The sequence below is a fragment of the Equus caballus genome, chromosome 7, assembly GCF_041296265.1.
Source record: "Equus caballus isolate H_3958 breed thoroughbred chromosome 7, TB-T2T, whole genome shotgun sequence".
Taxonomy (NCBI): Eukaryota; Metazoa; Chordata; class Mammalia; order Perissodactyla; family Equidae; genus Equus; species Equus caballus.
In genome coordinates this window covers 15,728,769-15,748,433 of record NC_091690.1, presented here as the reverse complement: position 1 = coordinate 15,748,433, position 19,665 = coordinate 15,728,769, and the positions used below count along the sequence as shown (strand labels likewise).

General features: G+C 35.9%; 1 protein-coding gene across 30 annotated transcripts in view; it reads right to left on the bottom strand.

Annotated features, from left to right (window-relative positions):
- Positions 1-19,665, bottom strand: part of GRIA4 (glutamate ionotropic receptor AMPA type subunit 4) — a 368,128-nt gene that overhangs the window by 229,657 nt on the left and 118,806 nt on the right. For all 30 annotated transcript variants that reach the window (XR_011440452.1, XR_011440446.1, XR_011440445.1 and 27 more), the window contains one exon: positions 8,082-8,321. Coding sequence is in view for 19 of the 30 variants with exons in the window: in XM_023644730.2 (XP_023500498.1) it covers positions 8,082-8,321 (240 nt within the window). In the remaining 11 variants the exon portion in view is untranslated. The remainder of the gene's footprint in view (positions 1-8,081; positions 8,322-19,665) is intronic.

Sequence of the window (19,665 nt, the reverse complement as noted above, 5' to 3'; positions counted from 1 at the left end):
ATTCTCAAGGAGCCTGTTCCTTCCCTTTGGTCCTCAGACATGGCTGAATACCTCAACTGACAGGTTCAGCACGTGGCCAGTGCTATATCACAGCAAAACTCCTCCTTTTTTTTTACAAATGTAATATTTCAGAAAAAGCATGAAAATGGTCACCATGGGGGAAAAATCAGAATTCTGTCGGACTCCCATACACTTATTTTACAATTTGTTTGAAGTTTGTATTTCCAGGGGGTGGGACATGATCCACTGAGTAAGGCCTCCAAAGATCTGATCCAGATCTGCTCTTATCTTTTATTCAGATACAGCACTGACCCTGGGAAGGATAGGGGAAAGAAAGAACATCCAGACAGGTGACTTTTCAGTCAGTCAACAATGTAGGCCAAGCGCTTACTAAGCAACAACTAAATTGACCCAGGACAAATATTCAGAGGGCTGCGTAATTACTTTCCCTGTCATTTCACTCAGGCCTCTTCAACCCTTCAAATGAGTGTCTGGAAGGCTGTTGGCTTCACAAAAGCAACTGGAGGCTTCTGTACTTGGTCTCCAGAATTTCTCCATCCCAACAACCCACGTCTTATTTTGCTGCTGTTTACTCTACTCTCTCCTTTGGATACCCTCATTTTAGCTTCATGTCATTGTTCTTTGCTAATGCCTTTGTTTGGCAGTCCTACTCTGATTCATTCTCCTTGTTAGATTTCAGCACTCTTTCAGGATATGACTTCCAGCAATTTCCCCCAAATCCTTCCTTCTGTAACCAGAGAAAGTGGAAGGAGACAGATAGCTGGGTACCACCCTTCACCTCCTCTCACCAGGGAAAAGGGATGGGGTACAGAACCCTCTTGACAAGAACACCCACCGGTGCTCCTTCATCCGATCTACTCACCTCTCAGTCTATTGCTCCCCTTCCTAATCCACAGTGGTAACACTAGGTTAAGGAGGTCAGGGAATAAACATTGCTGTGACACCAAAAGAGATGCTATGAAGAGACCAGGGGCTGCCTTGCCTGTTTCTGATTGCCATTTCTCCCTCTATTACAAGTTAGGATCTCCACAGGAAGCTCCAGTGTTATTTTTATACCTGTATTTTCCTTTGCTCTCCCACTGGCTTGGTTCCAGCAGGAAGGCAGTGATACAAGCCTGAAAGATATAGTTAAGTGTTGTTCTCCTCCTGGTGGAATGGATTATCCTCACACTTGGCAACTGGCAACAAGTCAATATTTGGCATTGTCAGCCTGACAGTAAATGTAATAAAAGTCAGTAAGCAAATACATGAATGAGCTATAAAAAAAATAGTTTAAATCTTAATGGGTTCGCTACAAACACAATTGCCTGAGGATCGCCATGGGAGGTTTACAAAAAGGGAACCTTTCCAACCTTTTCAGGATTTTACACTTAAAGGTATTTTTTAGGGTTAGGAAATAAGTTGGAAATGGGGCTTCATACTATCAAGAATTCAAGATAAATTATTCATTCCTTCTGGATAATACCAGGTTAGAACCTGAAAGTTTCTTCTTTCTCCTGAATTTACATGTCAGTTAACTCTGTTTCACTTTTGTGTTTCTAATTTTGTTTTTAAGAAGAAAAATGAGCCAGAAGCATTTTAAGTGGCACAACTAATGTAGCTGTGTGTCGGTGGAGTATTAGCAGATGTAGTAATTAGGAATTGGAGATGAGGAGAAAGAGAGAAAGAATGGTGTTTATAATCTGCACTGCAGACGCTGAGCGCGCCTCTGAGTGGCTCTCAGCCCAGCTGACAGGTGTACAGTTACCCCTGACCATCCTGGTCTCACCCCCATCTAAAGGGGGCTTCAAAGAAGGAGCGGATATCAGTAATTTTACTTTGGTGTGACTTGAAGTCATTATGCTATATTTCTTAGAGTTATCTGCTCTGCCACCTCCTTCTATGATTTATAGATTTGAGTTTAATGGGATCTTACAGTCCGTAACTGGTAATGGATGAGAGAGGATTAAGGTTCCCAGTGCACCTGAAATCACGTTGCCTGTGCACTCTAGGTTCTGAGGGAAGGAAGAGAAAGAGGGAAAGAATGATGGAATGGGACAATATGAGAAGAAAATAGGGATGAAGAGAATCAGAGTTGAGCCCAAAAAAGAAGATAGGAGAGCTCTCTGCACTGACTGATACAGGCTTATTTATTGAGGAGTGAAAGAGACCATTTAAAGGTGTTGCATGTCACTTCCTCTTCATTTGTGCCTTTTCTGTTATTTAAATCTTGACGTTTTTTGCAAAATGATTTAAGGCAGTTTAAAAATAAAAGGCAAATATGCAGCAAAACTCAAGAAGTAGAAATAAAATAGCAAGATCCCTCCCCTCCCCACACAGGCGCCTTTTTCCATCCTCTTGTCACTTCTTGCCCTGGCTTCAGCATGGGATAGCAGCATATAGGTATTAAGCCATCTGGAACATTGTTTCCTAAATTTCCCAAAATGTTATGCAATGTGTAGAATATATCTTTGTAAAAAAAAAAAAAAAGCTAAAAAGAAAAAAAAAAACAGACCAAAGGAAACAAACCAAAGTAAAGTTTTCTACTCAATGTTTTGCCAAATATCTTTCTCCTAGGAACAATTTACGTAATGTTATAATATTTACTAAGCGATAGGATACAAGATATTTAGCAATCCGTGAAATAACGCCATTAGCCTGGAGAGCAGTAATGCGAGTAAAACGTTGAACATTAAGCATTAAAGAGAACCAGGATTAAGCAAAACAAGATCAGTGTCAGTTGCTGCTTACTCTGGATGAGAGAGCAAAATTGCTGGCCATTATAACAGTTTTAAAAAACACTGACAGTGATTATTAGAATTTTTTAAATGTTAAATCTATGTTGCCTCATGTCTCACTTGATCATAAACTCATCTTGTTACCAGTGATATGAGGAATGGCCATAAACACATCATAAATATTTAAAATTCTGGGCAACAGAAACAAGTAAAAGATATGTTCTTCTGAAAAGATCTATTTCAAATGGGAAAATAACCACTGCTTATATTATAAATATTTAAATTAACATCTTTTTCACTCAAGTAAAATGACATCACGTTAATTAGAGTTGAGAAAATTTCCACTAAGGATTTTGTTACAAAAATATTGGTTATTTAAAAATTTTCTAAACATTTAGCTTAATTATATGTAAATCAAGAATGTTATTTTTCAGCCTGCTCCACACATTTTTTCATGATAAGAAAATGGCATTTAACTCAAGTACCATCCCTAGAAGAGAATTTTTCATTTTAACTAGTCTATGAACTATTCAATCCATTAAAACATGGTACCATTAATAAAAAATGAATTATGTGGGGACCAGTCTGGTGGCATAGTGGTTAAGTACACATGCTCTGCTTTGGTGGCCGAGGGTTCACGAGTTTGGATCGGCGGCGGGGACCTACACCACTCAAGAAGCCATGCTGTGGTGGTGTCCCACATACAAAACAGAGGAAGATTGGCACAAATGCCAGCTCAGGGCCAAGCTTCCTCACACACACACAGACACAAATAAATTACACGACTAGTTATTAGAGCACTAAAATTGTTTGATACCTACTGTCAAGGACTTCACTTGATTAATTCATTAGTTCATTTCATATTTATAGTATGCCTATCAGAGGTTACTATGCTAGACAAAAAAAAGTGTAAATATAAAAAGATGTAATAATTACTGAAGAAGGACATATTTCTGGGGGAAGAAAAGATACATAAATCTATAAATAATGCAATGTGAAAATTACTGGAAAAAGGATTATGCACAGGGTGTTCTCTAAGTTCTTTTCTTACGTAGTAAAATATAAGTCAAGAAGAGATTTGAAAATTTCACTCAAAGTGAAATGTGTTATTTCAAACATGCTCAGTGCTTAGATATGCTGTGTGGTCCAATATAGTAGTCATTAGGTAAATGTAGCTACTTAATCAATTAAATTAGACAAAATTTAAAATTCAGTTCTTCAGGTGCATAAACCACATTTCAAACATCCAATAGGCTCATATTTATCAACTCAAAAATTTTATCAAAGTTAGTATTTAAATGATGTTTTATAATTGTTTTTCCAAATAAGGCAATGTTCTTTTTGGAAAATAGTTGTGTTCTAGATTAAAATCATAAAACATCAAGCTATGTATCAAAGGTAAGTTTCTGGTTGTCAAGTAGAGTGTTGTGTATCATTTTCTAATGAAGTCATAGCATGTGAGTTTATTTTCAGTAGTGTCTTGCTCATTATTGCATTCTTAATATCTATCAAAGTACCTGACACAGAAAAATTGAACCATAAATTTTTATTGAATGTTAAACAGATAAATTGAATGAATAAATGAATGAACACTTTCTTTTTCTTTGAGAGGCAATCAAATGAACAGAAATAGGGAATCACATGCTGATAAAGAGATTACTTATGCCACCTACTATCTTTCTCTTTCCGCCTACTATATCCAGGGAAGAAATAGAATATTTGGAATATAAAATATAAAGAAACCTTAAAGACGGTTTGAATGGGCCTTAAAGACAATGCATTCAATTGTCTTTCTTATCTTCCTTCCTCCCTCCCTTCTTTCCTCCCTCTTCCTTCTTTTTTTCCTTCCTTCTTTCCTTCCTTCCTTCCTTTCACAAATGTGGACAAAAATATAGACAGATTCACACAGCTCATAAATAGCTGACCAGGGTTAGAACACAGGTCTTATATCAGTGGAAATAAAGTATCATATCTTTTAGTGACTATAATTTGACCTAAAAACACTATAAGTTATGACAGAGTGACACTCTTGTATCTTAAGAGATCACTGTATCAATTAGGTATCAGAAATAATTGAGTGGATCAATGAAATAACTTATTGCCAAATGAGGATTTATGATGCAGGAGAAAGTCATGTTCCACTCAAGTTTGTGGAGAAATTTAGAGTCATATTAAGGCAGTTACAACAGGAAATATGTTTGGGTAAGTAGTTCATGATAAGAGTAGAGGATTAAAGTACCAAAGTGTACCATACTATCTTATTTCTTTACACTTAGTTTTGTGCATTATTTTCAAAATATTCTGATCTTTAATGTTGAAGTGCTCTTTTCTTCTTAATGATGTGAAAATATGGATGAATCAGCTAACTATATTTATGATAAAAGTTAATCATATGTTCATAACTGAGGTTCAGACCTGAATTGTTGATAATGATACATGATTTTAAGGACAGTATCTAAGAAGAAATAAATTAAGCTTGTGATCCTAAATTTATAAAATGAGCACTACGACTTCAAAGGGAGAAAAAATTTTTCTTGTCCTTTGCAAGTACCTGATTAAGACCCAGAATTTTGGAAAGCATGGTGGTATCATGGCAGAGAGAGTCATCTGAACAAGAAATGACCATTTTCCTGATATGTTATTTTTCATTCCTGCAACTACTGGTTGGAATAAAGATGTCAGTTTTGAAGTTGAGTTGGATTACCTTAACAGAAGGTTTTTGGTTGACAGGCTGATGCACGGATATCTACAGCCTTTTCCTTGCAAGAGATTGCTTTTATAGGGGCAGAGGAAAAAAGTGAGACATAGATTCCACTGGTATTTTTATGAGACCAAGACGTCATAATATAAGGATCTTCTGCCCAAAGTGGCAAATTGAGCTGTGTCAAAATGAACCACAGGAAGAATCATCTCATCAACATCCCAGTATATATTTCTTGACATTACGATTAATGTTTTTACCATATTAAATCAATTTTATTGAAGGATTTTGGTTTTTTTTTTTTTTGCATTTGACTCTCATATTTTACAATTGATGAATCTATATTGATATTCTGCTATCACCCAAAGTCCATAGTTTACATTAGGGTCCACCCCTGGTGTTGTACACTCTATGGGTTTGGACAAATGTATCATGATATGTATCCACCATTATGGTATCCCACAGATAGTGCTGTAAAAATCCTCTGTGCTCCACCTATTCATCTATCCTTCTCCTTAACCTTCAGTAACCACTGATATTTTTCTGTCTCCATAGTTTTGCCTTTTCTTTTTTTTTTTTTTTAAAGATTTTATTTTTTCCTTTTTCTCCCCAAAGCCCCCCGGTACATAGTTGTGTATTCTCCGTCGTGGGTTCTTCTAGTTGTGGCATATGGGACGCTGCCTCAGCGTGGTCTGATGAGCAGTGCCATGTCCGTGCCCAGGATTCGAACTGACGAAACACTGGGCCGCCTACAGCGGAGCGCGCGAACTTAACCACTCAGCCACGGGGCCAGCCCGATAGTTTTGCCTTTTCCAGATGTCATATAATTGGAATCATATAGCATGTAGCCTTTTCAGATTGGCTTCTTTCGCTTAGTAATATGCATTTAAAGTTTCCTCCATGTGTTTTCATGCTTGATAGCTCATTTCTTTCTAGTTGTAAGTAATATTCCTTTGTCTAGATGTACCACAGTTTAATTATCCATTCACCTAATGAAGGACATCTTGGTTGCTTCCAGGTTTTGGCAATTATGAATAAAGCTGTTAAAAATATCTGTGTGCAGGTTTTTGTGTGAACATAAGCTTCCACTTCTGCGTAAATACCAAGGAGCATAATTGCTGGATTATATCAATATTTAGTTTTGTGAGAAACTGCCAAATTATCTTCCAAAGTGGCTGCATCATGTTGTATTTTCACCAAAAATGAAGGAGAGTTCCTGTTACTACACATCTTTGCCATCATTTGGTGTGGTCAACGATCTGGATTTTGGCCATTCTAACATATATGTAGTGGTATGTCACTGTTGTTTTAATTTGCATTATATTTCAATTTTCAGTGTCCTCTTGCTTAAGGATTTTTCCAAAAGTTAGGAATGAAGAGTGATTAACTCTCTAATCTGCATTACATTCTCTAAGATGCTCATCATGAGAGATGCACGAGATACGGGTATGTTCCCCTATTTCCAAATGAAAATTAGAGTATGCTGCAACCAGGCAGAAAATACACTGATGATACTAAATTTTCTGAAAGGAAAATTTACCAAGACTGACAATATAATAAGTAATGTGCTAGGACCACCACTGATGTAACATCCTGTATGACATACTATTTTCATCTAATTAAGTATGTGAATTTCAATGAGAAAGATGAATTCATTTAACGAGTTTTCATCTCTGAGTATAGGAAATTATGCTTTGGATTTTTAAAGGTAATATAAGAAATTATGCTTTGGATTTTTAAAGGCAATTATGTCTTCCAAAGATTTATTTTGCTTGCTTATTGTTTTCATATTTATTGTTTTACTCATTTCACAGGTAGAATTCTATTCAAGGATGTTCTTAAAATGTTACCTGTTTCAACTTCTATTCTAACTCTTTGTCTTCTCATAAATCTTATACTTTAAGGGAAAAAGACTGAAGAAAAAACTCCACAGGTGGTTCTCTGGTGTTTATTTTGAAATGTAATATATTTCTATGATTCTAGTCATTAAATAAAAAACAGAATTGAAAAAAGATACACGAACTCCTTAAGTTATGTCTCCAACTGAAAGGTCAAAGTATATTAAATATTGTACAAAAATGTATGGATTGTCAATAATTTAATGTTAGTTAACCACCTTGTTTCTCCAACACATGAGTCATATGGTACCACTTATTAATCTTTATAGCCAGTGAAAGGTTGCCAGCAAGCAAAGCCTTTCCACCACACCTCTATTGTCACTGTCATGACCCTTCGATTACAAATTTAAGTTTTGTATTTCAAAATCAATGCTACAGCTTAACCTATTACTATATAAGATGTTCCAAAACATTAAATCATTTGCATTTGAGGTAAAAAAACATATTTATTTTATGATTGTGCCTGAAATATCATCACAGAAATTTTTAAAGAATTATTTATCTTAATTTCAACAAGGTAACAAAGCATGGCTTGCTCATGAGTAATCTTGTGAATCCGAAGCTTGTTTAATTAGAAATTTCCCCCTACAGTCAAGATAAAAATACTGATAATACACCTCAACCATTTTCTGACAGTAGCCATATTAGGGATCAAAATATCTTGCTAAATCACACAAGTAATACAAGGCCATTTCAGGTTGAAAATGAAAGTTTTACTCATATAGTCGTAGAATCATGACTTACCCCTGTCTGTGTCATACAGGAAGACAAAACAGTTCCATTCATAGTGATCCAGCAGACTCAAGAGCGCTCCTCGTAAGGACGGCCTTAGCTGCAGCACGAACTGGCTCTCCCCTTCGGTAGGGAAGCTTGGTGTGATGAGGGAGATGTGTAAGGCGCTGCAGAATGAGGTCAAGGTATGTACTGACCTCTTATCATAGAGTCCAAAAATGGCAAATACTCCTCTAGAATACTGGGAACAGACTGAAACAAAAGAAAAAAATGAAAACTATTAGCAGACTTTAAATTGATTTCCACATCTACAGTCTATGAAATTAAAAAAAGAAATCTCTGAATCATTGGTATGCCAGGAATATAATATAAGGAAAGAGTAAAAGTGAAGTGTGCAATTAATTGTAGAATCAATTAATGAATTCTTGAGCTTGTATTCAAAGCTCTGCATTGAGTGAGATAACAAGGGGCTATATGCTTCCTTTCTCAAGAAGCAAATTTGAATTAAAGAGAGATTTGACTAAAATGAAGTAATATATGGCATTTCAGAATAATGTGGCAAATCCTATGCTACAGACTTTGAAGTGAGATAAACAAATTTTTCTCTGTATTTTTTTCTTACACACAAAAATATAATATTATACTTTCAAAATTTCTGAGCATTAATCAGAGGAGTATGTAAATTGCATTGGTGCCATCCTTCCTAAGCCATATGCATATCTTTTCTATTTTGAATTGTATTGCATTTATTACTCAGCCTAAAAAATGCTACTTTTTTTCCAATGGCAGTTTAATTTTTTATCACAACCCTAGAGTTCTTCTGAATGATGTTTGAAAACAGAAGTTATGCTGACTGGAAAGTCACTATTGGGGTATCCTAGATGCTTAGTGGAATGCAGCCAGCTATGTAGCTGCTAGGTAGGCCATAAAGCTAAGACAAAGCAACTCCAAAACACCATAGAACCAAGTGTTCCCGAAGCCAGAGGCACGTAGATAGACAGGTGCACAGCCTCACCTTGCCTTTCTTGTCCATGCTCCCAGGTGTTGCAAGAACAATGAGGCAAATTCATAAAAAGAAAAGACATTCTTCTCAAAATTTTTGCCCAGTCATATTTTGATCACTCTTTTGATATGACTGATTTCTAGTCAAAATTTGGGTGATTTTTTCTAACATACATTTTAAAGGATACAAACCTGCTTTGGGGGATGCTCTCTTCCTGTTTTTTCTTTTTTTTTTTGAGGAAGATTAGCCGTGAGCTAACACCTGCTGCCAGTCCTCCTCTTTTTGCTGAGGAAGACTGGCCCTGGAGTTAACATCCATGCTCATCTTCCTCTACTTTATATGTGGGGCACCTATCACAGCATGGCTTGCCAAGCAGTGCCATGTCCACACCCAGGATCCGAACTGGTGAACCCCGGGCCACCGAAGCAGAACATGCACACTTAACCATTGCACCACCGGGCCTGCCCCCCTCTTCCTGTTTATACGGTAAAGCAAGACTGTTTGAATTCAGATTCTTATAGTTTATCACATATGGCTAAAGGTCCCATTTCTCCTTGGCTTACACAGCTAGTTTAAGAAGTCTTTCATTCTACAAAGTTTTTGTTTTATGTGTTATATTTAATTGCTAAATTCAATAAGAAGCCTAGAGTATAGGATAATCTAGAGGTATTTTTCTTAGGAGTAGTTCATTGTGATACAAAGAAATTAGATTTTGCTTTGTTAAAGCAATAATAGGCTCTTGAAAAAACTAATTATATGAATAATATTTATTTCTGTATTCTACAATATCTGGGTTTTAGAAAATTATGAAGCTTAATTAAATTAGATAAATTAATAAAACTTGGAAGTGTTTCTTTTGTTATTGTTTATTGGGCTTCTTGAAATTGGGGATAGAGTCTAAGCAATGTAATTATAACAGGAGAGGGTACCAATGGACAGAAAATGATGCTGTTGGGCTTCTTTAGATGGATGCTTTAAGAGATACTGTATATGTTCTGGAAAAACTGAAACCCAACTAAGGGACCAGAGTCTATATTCAAGTAGACAAGACTAAGATAGAATTGACATTAAGATATGGGGAAAGACTACAAACTGTGAACAAGTTCAAATGCTCGTGCTTTCATTTATTGGCCAGATGGCTTTGGCTAAATTATTTAATCTTGCCTCAACTATGAATAAATAGTATGCCAAGGATTAAATGAGATAACATATGTAAAACTATTATCCTATGAGGATACAGGAGGCACTTATTAAGTGGAAGATTTTATGAACACAAATTTTTTATACCCATATATATAGTTTAAGTAGTTCTATTATTTACTAAGAGAGTAAAAGGATGAGAGGGTGAAATACCATAGTGGATCCAAAACCAAGTATCTCGATTTTATATGACAAACACTAGTTATTTTCATGAATATTGTATTAGGGTTTATAAAGAAATTCTACCAAGGAAGAACAGCCAATTCTAATTCTATGCTCACCCAGGAACTAGAATTTGATCACTCGAGCAGATTGATCAAAGCTTGTTCTGACATTGACTGGCTGTAATTTTCTTGAAAGACATAAGAAATACCATAATATGACATTTGAGTGTGTCTTGGGTAACCTGGAGTTACTTGGTTCCTTTATGTTTTCATATTTTCTTGTTCTCTTGATTTTCATGCAAATTGAGGGCCCATTCTCAATCTGTATGTAATAAATAATCAGGTTCAATTAACTTTTACTATACTTTACTGATAAAAATGAGTGGACAAGGCTGGACCCTTCCCCTGGTACCCCTCTCTCCTCAAAAACCCAACAGCACTTCTGATTTCATCAATTTCAAATACTGAGCTACTTCCAATGCAATTTTATGTGCAAAAAGTATTATACTACTAAAAAAAGGTCAAAAACAACCAATATACTTTGCATAAAGCTTCTCTGTTTTCAATGTAATCACAGCTTTCCACTACTCTCATGCTTGCAATACTATTTAACATATTTTAATTTATTCCATTTGAGCTTCAACAAATTTAATATTTTCTGATATTTAATCATCTTCCATATGCTTTAATTCATTGACATCATCATAAATATCTATGTATTCTCCCTTTTTCATAGCCGTCTGTCATTCTGCCTCTAATAAACTTATTTTGAATCTATAGTGAGTCTTGGACTAATAACTTGGCTTCTGGCTGTATTCTGTCACTCACATTTTATTTTCCCCTTACAAATGTCCAGTTTCCCTATTATTATTTTAAACTTTTTTTGGGTGGATCTATTTAAACTAGATTATATGCTTGGAAGGTAAAAATTATTGAGTTTCTTATGTATGGGGATACATCGTCAGTCAAACATTCAATGTTATTATCTTATGTAATATGCTGGATAGTATTTTATTTTGTCCAATAGATTTAAATTTTAAAATATAATTATTTCCATATTTAGTATGATATAGCTTTACAGATGCTCAAATCAAAATTTACATGGTTATATCTTATGATGGCTATTGTTGCTTAGCATACAAATAATTATTCAAACAACGGAACTTTTTAAACTATATAAATGCATAATAAATTAATGAGAGTAAACTAAGCTGAATAGCAATGTGTTCAGAATACATAAAAGGGAAAAAATTGAATTTTAACGTTCTTGTATAACATGGCTAAATAAAATAAACAAGAATTAATGCTTAGTCACTAAATAGATGCAATGATATTAGATTGATACCTATTTTGGGATACAAACACTAATCAGGATAAGACTTTCAAGTAAATAATCCAACCATGATTTTAAGTGCATATTCTATATTCTGCTTCACTAATGAGATCACTTGGATCGTGTATTATGTAAATAAATACATAATACAAACACACGGTAATGATCCATTCATCTTTTACCTGATGGTGTCAATTAATTAAATCTGTTTTCTCCTTAGGTAGTCACCCAGTTTCATTCCAGATGCCAAACCAAGTCAAATTATTATACAATTTATGATAACTTATAGACAAATATCACATACAAATCAAATGGCATGGTCTTAGCTCAGTGTTTCTCAAGTTGGGAGACCTACATCCAAGCGAAGTGCTGAATTTTGCATTCCTATTGCAGCACGGAGAGAAAGAACACAGACCACTGTTTCATCTATTTCCCTTCCCTTTCTCCAGTATCCTCAGTTTGCCTCTGCTCTAAAGGCTTTCCCTAAATGTTTTTAAACAAGCTCAACTCTTTTTCATTTTACGAAATAGAGAACTTTCTTGGCGTAACGTTTCTTGTCTCGTTCTATACTTCCTCAGTGACCTTTATTGAAGACGTTGTCTACTTACACTGTTTCCAACTCATCTAGCTCCAGTACTTGCCAGCCACCAGAATCACCTCATCAATTTTGCTAATGACCTGCTATGTCCTAAGTCCTCCATTTTAGCTCCTATCTTACTGGAATTCTCTGCTGTGTTGGAAACTTTGGACAATTCTCCCAAATGCTTCCTTGGCTTGCTTTCCTGACACCAGACTCTAGTCTTCATCTCCTCTCTCTGGGCATTTCTTACTGTCTTTGAACAGTTCTTTTCCTCTGATCCTTTAAAGTTCGTGCACCTTACAATTCTCCTCTCCCTACTCATCTCTTCACTCTAAATACGATTTCCAGGTGAAATGTCCAATCTCGGAGCCTGAATTACCATCCATGTAATCATGATCCCTCAAACGGTACCATCTACCTCAAATCTTTCTGTTAAATTCTAGATCCATGTATCTAATTGCATTTCACCACTTCTGTGCCACAGTGAATTTTCCAAAATGGTTACAGCAGTATTTCTTCTCTCACATTATATTCCAGAACTTCGCTACTTTCCAGTTCAGAACTGGAGTTTGTTCTTTCAACTTGAACCTGGGCTGGTCTTTGTGAGTGCCTCAGCTATTGAAGTGTGACAGAAATGATTACATGTGACTTCTGAACCTATAGCTCTTTCTTTCTGGAGGAACACTTTTTTTTTTCTTTAACCCTGCCACCGTGCTGTGAAGAAGCCCACGTGATACGAAGACACCCACATAGAAAGGAACCAAGATCTCTGCCCTTCAGAACCAGCTAAGTTCCAGGCTGACAGCCACAACCAACCTAACAGCACTATAAATGAACGATCTTAGAAATGGACCCTTCGCTTCTCAGTTACGTTGCCACAGCTGATGTATGGAGTAGAGATTAAGGTTTGTCCCAAATGTAAAACCATGATCAAAGTAAATGATTGATGTTATTTTAAGCCACAACGTTTGAGATTTTTTTGCCTCAATAAATAACCAGAACAATCTCTGTATCCATTACTTAGGAGTGTGCCTACACATAGTAAGTGTTCAATAAATATTTTGTAGAGAAATTAATTAAGGAATATTGTTTGAGGGGCCGGCCAGGTGGCACAGTGGTTAAGTTTGCACGTTCCGCTTCTCGGCTGCCTGGGGTTCGCCGGTTCCGATCCCGGGTGTAGACATGGCACCGCTCGGCAAGCCATGCTGTGGTAGGTGTCCCACATATAAAGTGGAGGAAGATGGACACTGATGTTAGCACAGGGCCAGTCTTCCTCAGCAAAAAGAGGAGGATTGGCAGTAGTTAGCTCAGGGTTAAACTTCCTCAAGACCACCCCCCAAAAACCAAAAAAAGAATATTGTTTGAGATATGTGCCAATATTTATCTCCAAAAATTCCTTAATATTGGGTACTTGAGTTGTTTTAAATTTTTTGCTATTATAACTGACGCTTTCATAACAACCATTTCTGGTTATTTATTAGGCTAAATTGCTAGAAGTGAAATTATGAAGTAAGGTATATGGATGTTTTTGAAGGTCTTTGGTAAATATCACTAAATTTCTTTCCACAAATTTATATTAATTTACATCTCTCCCAATAGTATACCATCTACTGGGCTGACTAAGTTTTCTTAATTCTCCTTTTTTCTCCTCTAGTATCTTGGAAGTTACGTATACTGTCTTTATTCTTTAAGTTGTTGCCCTTAAATTTTACATACATACTTGTGGTAAAATTCTAACTTTTTTTCAGCTTAATTGAGAAATAATTGACTTATAACATTATCTAAGCTTAAGGTATACAGAATGATGATTTGATCACACGTATATATTGTAAAATGATTACGGCAATAAGGTTAGTTAATACATCCATCACCTCAATAATTACCATTTCTTTTGTTGTGGCGGTGGTGGTGAGAACATTTAAAATATATTCTCCGAGAAACTTTCAAGTATACAATACAGTATTGCTAACTACAGTCACCACGCTGTATGTTAGATCCCAGAACTTATTCATAAGTAGAAGTTTTATCCTTTGAACAACATCTCATTTCCCCTACTCGCAGCCCCTGGCAACCAACAATCTACTCTGTTTCTACAAGTTCAGGTTTTTCAGATTTCATATGTAAGAGAGATCAAGCAGTTGTTGTTTTTCTCTATCTGACTTACTTCACTTAGCAAAACACCCTGAAGGTTCATCCATGTTGTTGTAAATGACAAAATTTATGTCTTTTCTTTTGTCTGAATAATATTCTAAGTATATATATTTAGATTCCATGTATTGCCCACTGTGAATAATACTACAACAAACATGGATGTGCAGATAGCTCTTTGAGACAGTGATTTTATTTCCTTCAGATCTATGACTAGAAGTGGGATTGTTGGATCATATGGTAGTTCCATTCTTAATTTTTTTGAGGAACCTCAATACTGTTTTCCCTACTGGCTATACCAATTTACATTCCTACCCACAGTGCACACTGGTTCCCTTTACTCCACATCTTCGCCAGTGCTTGTTAGCACTTGTCTTTTTCCAACAGCCCTTCTAACAAGTGTGAGGTTATATCCCATTGTGGTTTTCATTTCCATTTCCTGATGACTAGTGACGTTGAGCATTTTTTCACTAACTTGTTGGCTACTTGTATGTCTTCTGTGAAGAAATAGTGTCTATTTTTAAATAGTGCCCGTTTTTAAATCAGATTATTTGGGGTCTTTTTGCTATTGAGTTGTATGAGTTCCTTATATATTTTGAATATTAACTCCCTATCAGATATATGATTTGCAAATATTTTCTCCTATACCAGAAGTTACTTTTTCATGTTGTTGATTCTTTTGCTGTGCAGAAGCTTTTTATTTTGATGTAGTCCCACTTGTTTATTTTTGCATTCATTGCCTGTGTTTTTGGTGTTATATCCAAAAAATCATTGCCATGACCAATGTCAATGATCCTTTTCTCTATGTTTTCTTCTAGGAGTTTTGTGGTATCAGGTCTTAAATTTAAGTCTTCAGTCCTAGTTAATTATTGTGTGTAGTGTAAGATAGGGGTCCAATTTCACTTTTTTGCATGTGAATATCCAGTTTTTCCAAAACTATTTATTGAGGGGATTTTCCTTCTCCATTTACTATTCTTGGCTCCCTCAACAAATATTATTTGACCATAAATCCCTGATTTATTTCTGGGCTCTTTATTCTGTTCCATTAGTGAATGTGTCCATTTTTATGCCAGTACCAACTGTTTTGATTACTATAGCTTTGTAATATAGTTTGAAATCAGAAAGTGTGGTGTCTCTGAGTTGTTTCTCAAGATTTCTTTGGCTATTCAGGGTCTTTTCTGGTTCCATGTAAATTTGAGGAGATTTTTTTCTATATCAGTGAAAAATGCTGTTGGGATTTTGGTAGACATTGCATTGAATCTATAGATGACTTTGAGTAGTATAGACATTTTAAAAATATCAACTCTTCCAATCCAAGATATCTTTCCATTTCTTTGTGTCTTTAATTTCTTTAATCAATGTCTTATAGTTTTTGGTGTATAAATCTCTCATTTCCTTGGTTAAGTTTATTCATAAGTATTTCCCTTTTTTTTTCAAAAGCTCTGATATTTCTTTTTATTTTTTGGCTGGGAAAGATCTGCCCTGAGCTAACATCTGTTGCCCATCTTCCTCTTTTTTTTCCCTCCTCAAAGCCCCCCAGTACATAGTTGCATATTCTAGTTGTAAGTCATTCTAGTTCTTGTATGTGAGCTGCTGCCACAGCATGGCTACAGACAGACGAGTCATATGGTTCTGCAACTGGGAACCGAACCCTGGCAGCCAAAGCAGAAAGTGCCGATCTGTAACCACTAGGCAATTAGGGCTGATAGTATTTTAGTGTTTTTGATGCTACTATAAATGGGATTATATTCTTTATTATTTTTTTTCAGATAGTTCATTGCTAGTGTATAGAAACACAACTGATTTTTTTTTTTTTGAGGAATATTAGCCCTGACCTAACATCTGCTGCCAACCCTCCTCTTTTTGCTGAGGCCCTGAGCTAACATCTGTGCCTGTCTTCCTCTACTTTATATGTGGGATGCCTCCACAGCATGGCTTGACAAGCAGTGTGTAGGTCTGCGCCTGGCATCCGAACCTGTGAACTTCAGGCTGCCGAAGTGGAATGTATGAACTTAACCACTGTACCACCAGACTGGCCCCAAAACATAGATTTTTGTATGCTGATTTTATATCTCGAAACTTTATCAAATTCATTTATTAGTTCTAACAGTTTTTGGTGGAGTCTTAGAATTTTCTATATATAAAAGCATATCATCTGAAAACAGAGACAATTTTACTTTTTCCTTTCTAACTTGGATATCTTTTATTTCTTTTTCTTGCCTAATTGCTCTAGCTAGGATTTCCAGTACTATGTTGGATAGGAGAGTGAGAGTGGGCAACTTTACCTTGTTCCTGATATTTCAATTTTTTACCATTGAGTATGATGTTAGCTGTGGGTTGTCATATATGGCTTTTATTATGTTAAGGTATGTTCTTTCTATGCCTATTTTGTTGAGAGTTTTATCATGAAAGGATGTTGAATTTTGTCAAATGCTTTTTCTGCATATATTGAGATGATTATATGATTTTTATCTTTCATTCTATTAACATGGTTTATCACATTTATTGATTTGTGATCTTGAACCATCTTTGCATCCCCTGGAATAAATTCCACTTGATCATGGTGTACGATTCTTTTAATGTGTTGTTGAACTCAGTTTGCTAGTATATTGTTGAGAATTTTTGCATCTATATTCATCATGGATATTGACCTGTAGTTTTCTTTTCTTATATTGTCCTTATCTGGTTTTGGTGTCAGGGTAATGCTGGCCTTGTAAAATGAATTTGAAAATGTTTCCTTCTCTTCAATTTTTGGGAAGAATTTGAAAAGAATTGGCATTAATGCTTCTTTAATTAAATGTTTGGTAGAATTCACCCATGAAGCCATATGGTCCTAGGCTTTTCTTTTTTGGGAGGTTTTTGATTACTGATTCAGCCTACTTACTCATTCTGTTCAGATTTAATATTTCTTCATGATTCAGTCTTGGTAAGTTGTTTGTTTCTAGAAATTTATTCATTTCTTAATGCCATCTTAATAATTGTTTTCTTGCTGTTTTGTAATTCCGTTGCTCCTTTCTTCCTCTCTTGCTGTCTTCTTTGTGAATTGACCAGTTTCCATAATGTTTTGATTCCCTTCTCTTTATCTTTTATGTATCCACTTTAGGTTTTTACTTTGTGATTACCATGCGGCTTACATAAAACATCTTATGGATATAACAGTCTGGGGCCAGCCTGGTGGCACAGCAGTTAAGTGTGCATGTTCCACTTCGGTAGCCCAGGGTTCGCCGGTTGGGATTCTGGGTGTGGACATGGCACCACTTGGCAAGCCATGCTGTGGTAGGCGTCCCATATATAAAGTAGAGAAAGATGGGCACGGATGTTAGCTCAGAGCCAGCCTTACTCAGTGAAAAGAGGAGGATTGGCAGCAGGTGTTAGCTCAGGGCTAATCTTCCTCGAAAAAAAAAAAGATACAGCAGTCTATTTTAAGATAATAACAACCTAACTTTAATCTCATACAAAGTTCAACCCCTTTACTCTCCCCCCAATATTTTATCTTTTTAATGTCACAATTTCCATCTTTTTATATTGTGTATCCATTAAGAAATTGTTACTATAGTTATTTTAAATACTTTTGTCTGTTAACCTTTATACTAGAAGTGATTAACATACCATCACATTACATTATTGGAGTATTCTGAATTTGACTATATATCTACCTTTCCTAGTGTGTTTTATACTTTCATATATCTTCATGTTACTAATTACCATGCTTTCGTTTTAGCTTGAAGAATTTCTTTCAGTATTTGCTTTTTTGAAGTATGCTTTTTGGTGATGAAGATTGGCCCTAAGCTAACATCTGTTGCCAATCTTCCTCTTCATTTTTCTTTTTTTCTCCCCAAAGTCCCAGTACATAGTTACATATCCCACTTGTAAGCCATTCTAGTTCTTCTATGTGGGATGCCAACTCAGTATGGCTTGATGAGCAGTATAGGTCTGTGCCCAGTATCTGAACCTGTGAACCCTGGGCCACTAAAGTGGAGTGTGTGAATTTAACCACTCAGCCACGGGGCCAGCCCCCTCCTTTCAATATTTTATGTAATGCAGGTCTGGTGGTGATGAACTCCCTCTGCCTTCGTTTGTCTGATAAACTTTTCTCTTCATTTCTGAAGGACAACTTTGCTGTATAAAGTATTCTTTGCTGGCATTTTGTTGTTTTCTTTCAGCCCTTTGAATATATCTTCCACTCTCTCCTGGCCTATAAAGTTTCTCCTGAGAAATTCACTGATAGCCTTATGGGAGTCCTTTGTAAGTGACAAAGGTTTTACTCTTGCTACTTTCAGGAGTCTCTGTCTTTGATTTTTCACTGTTTTATTATAATGTGTCTTGGATAAGATCTCTTTGGGTTGCATTTGGTGACTAAGAACATCATGATCTTGGATGTCCAAATCTCACTGAAGGTGTGGAAAATTTTGAGCCATTAGTTTTTTCATATATTTTCATATATCTTCATGTTATTAATTAATATGCTTTCAATTTTAGCTCAAAGAATTCTGTTCAGTATTTCTTTTTTTTACATATGCTTTTTGGTGAGGAAGATTGGCTTGAGTTAACATCCATTGCCAATCTTCCTCTTTTTGCTTGAGGAAGATTGTCGCTGAGCTATCATCTGTGCCAATATTCCTCCATTTTGTATGTGGCATACTGCCACAGCATTGCTGGATGAACAGTGTGTAGGTCCATGCCTGGGATCCAAATCTGCAAACCCTGGGGCACTGAAGCGGAGCAAGCGAACTTAACCACTACACCACCAGGCCAGTCCCCAGCCATTACTTCTTTCAATAAGCTCTCTGCCTGTATCTCCCTCTCCTCCTTCTGGGGCTCCCATAATGCATAGATTGTTTGTCTTACTGATGTCTCAGAAGTCCTGTAGGTTTTCTTCTTCTTTCTGTTTTTTTGCATTCTTTTTTCTTCACATTTCTCTGACTGGATAATTTCAAATGATCTGTATTTGAGCTCACAGATTCTTTCTCTTTCTTGATTGAGTCTGCTGTTGCAACTCTCTATTGAATTCTTCAGTCAGTCATTGTATTCTTCAGCTCCAAGATTTCTCTGTTTCTTTTTTACATTTTAAATCTTTGTTGAACTTCTCATTTTGTTTTTGTATTATTTTCCCTATTGCTTTAAATTGCTTAGCTGTGTTGTCTCATGGCTATCTGAGCATCTTTAGA